Consider the following 8943-nt stretch of genomic DNA (forward strand, 5'->3'; position numbering starts at 1 on the left):
TTCAGGCGTGAGCCACCTTGCCCGGCCATGGGTGTGTCTTTTACTGGCACCAAGTAAGCAACAACTTGACACGTTCGTGCATGAATACCTGTGTGTACATGTGTGCCTATGTGTTTATGCCTTTGTGAGTGCATGTGCTTATAGGAATCATGTGCCTGTGTGCATGCTTATGTGTGCACGTGTATATACATGTGTATGCATGTGTGAATATGCTTTGTGTACTTCTCTTCATGCACACATAAGTTTGTGTTTTGCAGTTTGTGTAGGTTTGCACGTGTTCACTTGCTTATATGCAGGGGTGTGAACATGCCTGTGTGTACCTGAGCATATGTGTGCCTGTACGCATCCATCTCTGCCCATGTATGACTGTGTGTGTGCACGCATGCTTGCAGGTGCCTGTGCCTATATGTACACTTGAATTTGGGTGCAACAAAGTCTCTGATCTGCAGAGGTGGCCAGGCTCTTCCAGACAATGTTTTGCAGGCCTGTTGTCAGGTGGAGAAATTGCATCCCAGAGCAGGTATGGCGTTCCCTGGGGTATGGAGGAATGGGGCTCACCTATCCTGCTCCTGCTCTCTCTGATGTGAGTGTGCCGAGGCCTGCCTGTTTATCTCCAGGGCCTGCCTGCCTCAGCTTAGGGGGTCTGGTGCTCTGTTCAGGTGCAGGGCTCACTGCTGGGCAGAAATTGTTCAGGTTGAGCCCGAAGTGTTGAGCTCCCAGGTTCTAGCGATTTCCCACCCTCAACTTTCATAGGAAAACCCAAATCTTGGGCTCTCAAAGGCTCCTCCAGGCACCCTGAGCTTCCTGGCTGGACTCCTTCCCTGGAACCTGGCTGCCTTTCAGCACTCAACTCTGCCACAGACTCAAGAGACCACAAGGGGGTGCTGGGGCCCCAGACACCAAGCACTAACGGCTATCTCTAAATAGTGTGCGTGGGAAGTGAATGCTGGCTTCTACCACTGGCTGGCAGCTTCTACACCCACCCTGTTGGATGATGGGGATCTGTCCAGGAGTGAGGCCGTTTCATTTGTGCCACTTTCAGCCTTCAGGCTCCATCCACCCTCCCTGACCCTGAGGAGTGAGTGGGCCCTGGGGGGGCTCTGCAGCCCTTTGCACTGCCCAAGTGTTTGGGGTGGTGCAGCAGCCCAGGTTTGTCAAACTCAATGTGGTTTCTACATGTTGGGTTTCTTTAAATGGAGCCAGTCTACTGCCTTCCCAGTCCCCTACCTGGCTCCCCAGGCCCACCACACGTGGCTGTGAATCCCCCGATGAAGGAGAGAAGCCAAAGTCTAGTCCCAGAGCCAGTGTTTATTAGCAAGATGGAACCCAAAGGCGGCTGTGGCCTGGGCAGCAGAAGGCCGCCAGGAGCCCCCACCCATCTACCCAACTGCCCCCAGAGCTAATTACATCCACACCCATCGCTTGAAGTGGTGGACATAAGCCCTGGGGAGCCTCTACTGGCCCCAGGCCTCTACCACGGACCCCCTCCCCTCAGAGCTGGGGCCTCCCGTCAGCCCTGCCTGGGCCTGGCCCCTCTGCTATGCTCCCAGCCTCCGAGTCAAACTGGCAAGGGAAAGCTAAGGAGGTAGAGTGGGGTGGCCCTGCCCTGGCCAGGCGGGGAGGGGAGAAGGGGCTGAAGCGGCTGTCCCACCCAGGCAGGTTGCCTCTTCTCCTATCCCCAATAAATAGAGAATAAATACCCGGGAAGGGGCTGGCCGTGGCGGAGTGCCCCCAACCCAGGCAGGGGCTGGCATCCTGTGATGGCCCTTTCTTCCCTTCTCTGAGTGCACTTAAGGCCACCCCAGTCTCCAAAGTGGTCCTCGCATCCATGTCTATGCCACAGCACAGGTTGACAGTGACAGCACACATCAGAAAAGATGGACAGTCCGTGCCCCATTCGAGCAGGGCTTGTTCCCTCCCTTTGTCCTGTAGATCTTGGTGGAGGCTGTCAAGCAGGTAGACTTCCAGCTGAGTCTGGGGACTGTGTGGTCCTGGCCTGGCCCCACCAACTGGCTGGGCCTGTTTAGGCTGGCTCTGTTTTCTGCCGTCTCTGACCAACATGGGTCTAAGTTTTGGAGGATGCTGCCACTGAGGCAGGCTATATTCAACCCACCAATAAATACTGTCTTTGCAGGGGCAGGGTGTGTATAGAATATAGATATTTTATATATATATATTTATATATATATATATATCTTTTATATTAAAAGGGACAAGGGCTAGGCTGGCCCATGGCAGGGCTCAGGCAGCTGGCCTCATGTGTCCGGAGGGTGGTGCCGACGGTTCCGGGGCTTTTTCTGGTCCCGGGGCTCAGGAGACCGAGGTGCCCCTGGAGCCTCCCTGGGGCTGGGGGGCACATGGCGCCAGTAACCCTGGCAGTACTGGTGGATGAGGCCCACTTCTGGCTGGGCCAGCAGCTGGGCCAGCTCCTGATAAGGAGGCGTTGGGGGACCTGCGCCTGGGGGTGGCGGGGCGCTCACGGCCAGTGGTGGGAAGAGGGCAGCATGGACGGCTTCCCGGCCCAGTACATGCAGCTGCACTCGTGTGACGACGTGCTTAAAGTTGTTCTCAGTGGCTGTGCAGGAGTAGAGGCCACGATCGCTGAGCTGCAGCGCACGGAGCAACAAGCCCTGCTCTGTGCGCAGGAAGCGGTCCTCTGCACGAATCTGCAGGGGCAAGGAGAGGGGGTTCAGGGGCTCTGTGACCACCCTATGGCCCTAACCAATGACCAGATCAGACCACCTTTGTGGTCATTCTGTGTAGAGGCACCCATGTGGGATTTCCATATGCCAGAAAAATCACATGAAGTTTCCACATAATGAGAGATATTTGAATAAGGCATCTGTACAGATTTCCATTTCAGGAGGGATGACCATAAGGAGGTATGGTCTGTACACTCTGTACAATAAGGAAAATTTGAAGCGCACACAGAATTTCCCTTTTTTTTTTTTCTTTTTGAGACAGGGTCTGGCTCTGTTGCCCAGGCTAGAGTACAGTTGAATGATCTCAGTTTACTGCAACCTCTGCCTCCCAGGCTCAAGTCATCCTCCCACCTCAGCCTCCCAAGTAGCTGGGACCATATGCATGACTATGTCCAGCTAATTGTTGTATTTTTGGTAGAGAGAGGGTTTCAACCACATTGCCCAGGCTGGTCTCGAACCCCTGACCTCAAGCAATCTGCCTGCCTTGGCTTCCCAAAGTGTTGGGGTTACAGGCGTGAGCCACCACACGCCCAGCCAGAATTTCCATTTAATGAGAATATCCAATTGGGCCGGGCGTGGTGGCTCAAGCCTGTAATCCCAGCACTTCGGGAGGCCGAGACGGGCAGATCACGAAGTCAGGAGATCGAGACCATCCTGGCTAACATGGTGAAACCCCGTCTCTACTAAAAAATACAAAAATCTAGCCGGGTGAGGTGGCGGGCGCCTGTAGTCCCAGCTACTCGGGAGGCTGAGGCAGGAGAATGGTGTGAACCCGGGAGGTGGAGCTTGCAGTGAGCTGAGATCCGGCCACTGCACTCCAGCCTGGGCGACAGAGCGAGACTCCGTCTCAAAAAAAAAAAAAAGAGAATATCCAATTGGGATAACCACATAGAATTTCCATGTAAACAGGGACACCTGTAGGGCATAGGGCATTTCCATAAAATGAGGATCCCACAGAATTTCCACATACTGGAGCTCACTCACATGATGTTTTTGTAGAAGATACACCCCCAATGTGGTATGCATATGGAATTTTCATGTGAAGAGGCATACCTAGAAACACTTGCCATAGAATGAGGCCAGTCCCATGGAGTTTCCACATAACTGTTTTCACTCAAAGGATTTGCATGTAGGGAAGGGAACTTGGAAGGGGTTTCACAGCGTGAGAGTTGCTCCAGATCACTCCTCTACTACATTTCACCACTGCACAAGGATTCTCACATCCACAGTGCAGCACTGGGCGCAGGCACTCACCTCTCGGCGCCGGTCACCAGGATCTCGCTGGAACAGCCACTTAACAGTGGCTTGGGGAGAACGGGGCTGGCACTCCAGGAAGGCTGCGCTGCCGGCCACGCCATACTGCACAGACTCCACGGCATTCTTGTTGGCTGTAGAGTGAGAGGGGTGGAGCAAAAGCAGCATCACCTTCGGGCAGCCTGCTGGCTGCTTCGGGGCAGGCACCAAGGGGAACCCACTCACCAGTGTAGAGCTCTGTGTTGATGGGGCTCCATTCCTTGAGGGGGCAACTAGGGACATCCCATCTCTATTAGCCCCCACCCCCCATCAGCCATCAGGACACCCTTACAGTGGGGGCCCTGTGAGCAGCTTCGTGGGCTGCATGGGGCTCTGCAGTGTGAGCAGCACCCCACAGTGAGGCCCAGTATACTCACCATTGGAGTTGAACCCACGGCACTGCCTGATGGGGTTTCCATGCCGGACGTCCTGCCGGCGGCTCCGCCTGAATGGGGATAGCCCCTGAAGGAGTACTCCCAAGAAGCTTGCCCCCCCAGGTCCCTGTATCCCCGATGACTCCAGGGCAGGGCCCTTTTTCCCCGGGGAAGTGATGTCTTACCCATAAGACTCCCCAAGGGTAATATCACATGCACCCTCAATCCCCTAGGATAGGGCCCTGGGTCTGGTTGCTAAAATGCCAGGTGTCTAGGGATCCACACCTCTTGGAGGATGCTGTATAGCGGGAGCAGGCCTGGCCATCCCAGGCGCAGTAAGGGTCCCGGGCAAGGCAGCAGTCAGCACAGGCAGCCCCATACGCCTGGCAGCGGTGCAGGCTCAGGTGCGTGACACCCACGGCTGATGCCACGTAGAGTTGTTGCTGGGGCAAAGGGTAGGGCCTTGTCAGTTCCTGTCGCACAGCCAGCCTCACCAATAGCCACCTAGGCTGGGCTCCTCTTCCCTGTTCCATGTCTCAATTTACCCATTCCTGTGCCAAGGGCATGACCCTGAGGGGATGCAGGCCCTGTCCCCATCCCTGGCCCACCTGGCCAAAGACTTACCCTCTTGGAAGAGATGGTCATGGTCTTGACAGGTGCTGGATCCTAGAAAAAGATAAAAATCAGCTTGGGACCCCAGGGACCCCCTCCCTGCCCTGACCTAGAGGTCTTGGGTCAGAGGCTGGGACTCGGGGGAGGGTCAAGGTGAAGAGGTCAGGACTGGGTGGTGTCACACCCACCTTGAAGACCTCCACCTCCTCTAGCATGAGCTCTTCCATCTCCTGGTCATCCCTGGGCAGCACAATGACCTTCTGCACTGTCCCGCGGTCTGGAACGGGCCGGGCAGGGCCTCAGTGGGGCTGGGGATGCTGGGGAAGGGGTACCAGCCTCAGCCCCTTCCCCCACCAGGGCCCAAACCCCCCTAGGGCATTGGAGCTGGGGCTCTGTGCCGAGGTGGAAGAATTTCCCCAGGTCAAAGGGGACTGGCCCAGGACATAGGGGGTCATGGCCAGGGTCTGCCCCCACCAACCCAGACACTGATTTTGGGCCCTGCTGAGAACAGGACACGGGGGCACGCATTCTCCTGTGTTTGGGCTGCTGGAACTGTAGGGGGTGCACTGTGTCATGTGTGTGCACACATGAGCATGTGTATGGCCTGTGTATCCTGGAGGTGTCTAACATGTCTCCACCCCTTTCCTGCCATACATAGGTCTCCAGATGCCCAGTGTCCCTGTTCTCCTGGGCCCCTGTGGATGGAAATGGGAATGGGGTTTTCTCACCCCTAGCCTCTGTTATCCCAGCAATAGGGAGAAGGCACCAAAGGATGAAGATGAAGAGGTGACTCTGATGAGCTTGCAGCAAGCCCTAGCAGGGCAAGCCCTAGCCCCAAGGATCTGCACCCCGCACCCGGTGGGCCCAGCGTGGGAGAGGCCGGGAGCAGCAGTGGGTACCTGTGCCCAGGAAAAGCACCTCATAGCGCCCGTCGGCTGCATCCACCTGGTCCACAGCAACAGTGGTGAGGCGGTAGGGAGCACCTGTGCGGACCACCAGCGGCCGCCGCTGCAGAGGGTACACGGCCTGGTACATGAGCGGGTGGCTGCGCATGAAGTTGATCACCTCATCAGGATAGTCCTTGGTGGACTTCATAGATGGTGTGAAGGTTCCACCGGGGCACTGTGGACAGGTGGTGAGTGTCAGTCCCAGGCTGCCTGGGCAGTGCAGGCTGGAGCCATTAGCTTCAGAAGAGGCCGCTGCACTGTCCCCACCACCTCAACCTGCTTCTCTCCCCAAAGCCCCTCTCCAGGTTTCTGCCCTGCACCTGACCTCTACAGGTCCTGCTCCGGCCAAGGTCCCACGTGGTCAAATGCCACAGCCACCTCCCTGGCCTCATGTGCTATGACCTCGTGGCAGCATTTGGCCAAGCGGACCACTCCCTTCCATGTCCTACTCCCCACCCTGTCATCTCCTTTCTCTCTGGCTGTTCCTAGGGTCTCACCCGTCTCCCTCCTGCACAGCTGGACTGCAGGCCCTGACGTCCTTGTCACACACATCTGGCCCATCCTTCTGACTCCAGGTTACCTCTGGAGGGAAGCCTCCCCTGTCCCCCGCTGAGACCAGCTTCCCCAGCCCAGTCCTGACCACATGGAGTCAGACTGCATTGATCAGATCCGCTGCTCTCCTGTTTAGACTCCTGCATCAGCCCAGTGTCACATCAAGATAAAGTGACACACCTCTGTGACCTCTGAGACCCTGCCTGAGGCCTGGCCCTGCCCCTCCTCAGCTCTTTGCCTCCTGTTCCTCAGCTGAGCCAACCTCCAGCCTGCCTCCAGTGTCCGCCAGGAAGACGCTTCCCTCCAACCTTTGGCTCCCAGACAGCTCCACAGCGGACCCTCTGAGGAGCACCCAGCACACCATCTTTGTCCCAGAATCCTGGCTGGGCTCCTCCACAGCCTCAACTGTGTGTGAAGGCCCATCTGTGTGCACTGCAGCTCACCGCCTCTGCTGGCTGGGAGGGCCATGATGGTGGGGTCCATGTTGCAGAGGGCCTGACCCAGAGGCCTCTTAGAAGACGAAGGGGAGAGGCAGGATGAGTGGGGTTCTTACCGTGCCTGGCCGTGGGTAGGGCATCTTCCCTGAGAAGGGCATCCACTGGTAGTTGGGCCCCTCTTTGTGGGCAAAGGGCCCGTTGAAGACCATGCGAATATCAGCCATGGAGTAGACACACACGGCAGAGCCTCGGAACACGGAGCTGCGGGCACGGCAGGTGCTGCTGAGCGGGACAGGGTCCCTACCCAAATGCCCCCTCCCCACAGCTCACCACTGCGCCAGGGTCCTACACGAGTTATAATCCCCCAACGGGGCCACTTCCTTCCACTGCTGGCCCTGACCCCAGCCTCACCCAGAGGAGGTAAAGACAGCGTAAATGACAGGGTTCCTCACGTCCTGGGTCTGCTGGACAAACACGTCCTCTGGGGACAGAGGGAGAAGGTATTGGAGGGTGCCTTGGGTGGGAGACCCTGGGCCTCACCCACTCCTGCACAGGGGAGGGGGCCCACCAAAGGCACCCTGACCACCCATCCAGCCTCTATCCCTCTTGCTGTAGCCAGAGCACCCTGCCTGCCTGCTGGGCACTCACGGAGCTCGTCAAAGTGAGTCTCAATGCCATCCTCGCCCGGGACGGAGCAGACGAGCCGCGCCTTCAAGAATGTGCTCCACTTGTTGACCAGGCAACAGTGACCACCGTCATCATTCTGGGGGGTGGGGCAAGAGGCCAGGTCAGATCAGCTCTTGACCCCAAGCCCTGGCTGAAGCAGGGCTGATGAAGGCAGAACTGGTGGAGGAGACAGCCTGGTGGCTCTGCCAATGCATACCAGGCAAATGCGCCCAATGCGGGCATACACAGCGGGGCTCTGTGGCGCCTCTGCCGACCGCTCACGGAAGAAGAAGTAGAGCTTATCATCATTGCGCTCCGCACTGTCAGGAATGAGCTCAGCATGGATGAACGACGGGTCTGCAGATAGCAGGGGTCAGCTGGGTGAGCCCCTACTCTGGTGATGCCTCTGATGTTCTCCAACATTCCCAGCCAGGTACAAGAACACCCACAACTCCTCTCCAGATAAGAAACTACCCCTTCCCCAGGTAGTCAGAGGCTAAATATGTCCCCAATCCCCCGACGTGTGCTTCTTTGCGACCTCCTTGCTGCATCCCAGACACATGGCCATGGAAGGGCTCCTGGGGCTGCGCTTACCGTTCAGCCACCGGGAGTTGTACTGATCCGTGCGCATGGCCGTCTGCTTTCCAAGTGTGCGGAAGATGGCTGCGTCAGTGCCCATAAAATCGATGTACACACCAGCATAGAGCTCCTCATCTGTGGGTGGGCCAGTGGGTCAGTCAGAGGGCTGCTGTTTGCTAGGGCCAGGGCACAGCTCAGATGACTTCCAGGGCAGGGCTTTATCTCCCCACTCAGGCTCCCTGGGGCATGATCTTATCTCCAGTGGAGTGCTAGTCAGTGTTTCACCACTGGCTCTGGGAGGGTTGGGATTAGTAACAATCAGCTCTGATTAGTAGCAATAGCCCATTTCTGTGGTGTGAATACTCCTGCCATTACTAATTTCAAGCTACCAACCTGAGGTCACTGAAAGCAAAATCAGGAAGAGCTGCCAACACCACTGTACAGTATTTCTGCCCCACAGACACAACAAATGTAAATCACCTCAAGAGCATAGCTAATACGCCGGGTGCAGTGGCTCATGCCTATAATCCCAGCACTTTGGAAGGCCCAGGTGGGTGGATCATTTGATGTCAGGAGTTGGAGACCAGCCTGGCCAAGATGGTGAAACCCTACCTATACTAAAACATAAAAAATAGCTGGGCATGGTGGTGGGTGCCTGTAATCCCAGCTACTCGGGAGGCTGAGGCAGGAGAATTGCTGGAACCAGGGAGGCGGAGGTTGCAGTGAGCCAAGATCACGCCACTGCACTCTAGCCTGGGCAACACAGCAAGACTCCATCTTA

General features: G+C 56.9%; 1 protein-coding gene across 2 annotated transcripts in view; it reads right to left on the bottom strand.

The window, feature by feature from the left end:
* Nucleotides 1–1288: 1288 nt before the first annotated feature.
* SEMA3F (sema domain, immunoglobulin domain (Ig), short basic domain, secreted, (semaphorin) 3F) overlaps nt 1289–8943 on the bottom strand; it is a 35196-nt gene continuing 27541 nt past the window's right edge. For both annotated transcript variants that reach the window (XM_011939049.1, XM_011939050.1), the window contains 12 exons: nt 8178–8297; nt 7801–7940; nt 7566–7680; nt 7329–7398; nt 7034–7178; nt 5881–6103; nt 5170–5258; nt 4994–5035; nt 4655–4812; nt 4373–4440; nt 3957–4090; nt 1289–2666 (listed from right to left, as the gene is read on the bottom strand). In XM_011939049.1, the coding sequence (XP_011794439.1) occupies nt 2256–2666; nt 3957–4090; nt 4373–4440; nt 4655–4812; nt 4994–5035; nt 5170–5258; nt 5881–6103; nt 7034–7178; nt 7329–7398; nt 7566–7680; nt 7801–7940; nt 8178–8297 (1715 nt within the window). In that variant the 3' untranslated portion in view covers nt 1289–2255. The remainder of the gene's footprint in view (nt 2667–3956; nt 4091–4372; nt 4441–4654; nt 4813–4993; nt 5036–5169; nt 5259–5880; nt 6104–7033; nt 7179–7328; nt 7399–7565; nt 7681–7800; nt 7941–8177; nt 8298–8943) is intronic.

This window comes from Colobus angolensis, unplaced genomic scaffold (assembly GCF_000951035.1).
Source record: "Colobus angolensis palliatus isolate OR3802 unplaced genomic scaffold, Cang.pa_1.0 Scaffold18, whole genome shotgun sequence".
Lineage (NCBI taxonomy): Eukaryota > Metazoa > Chordata > Mammalia > Primates > Cercopithecidae > Colobus > Colobus angolensis.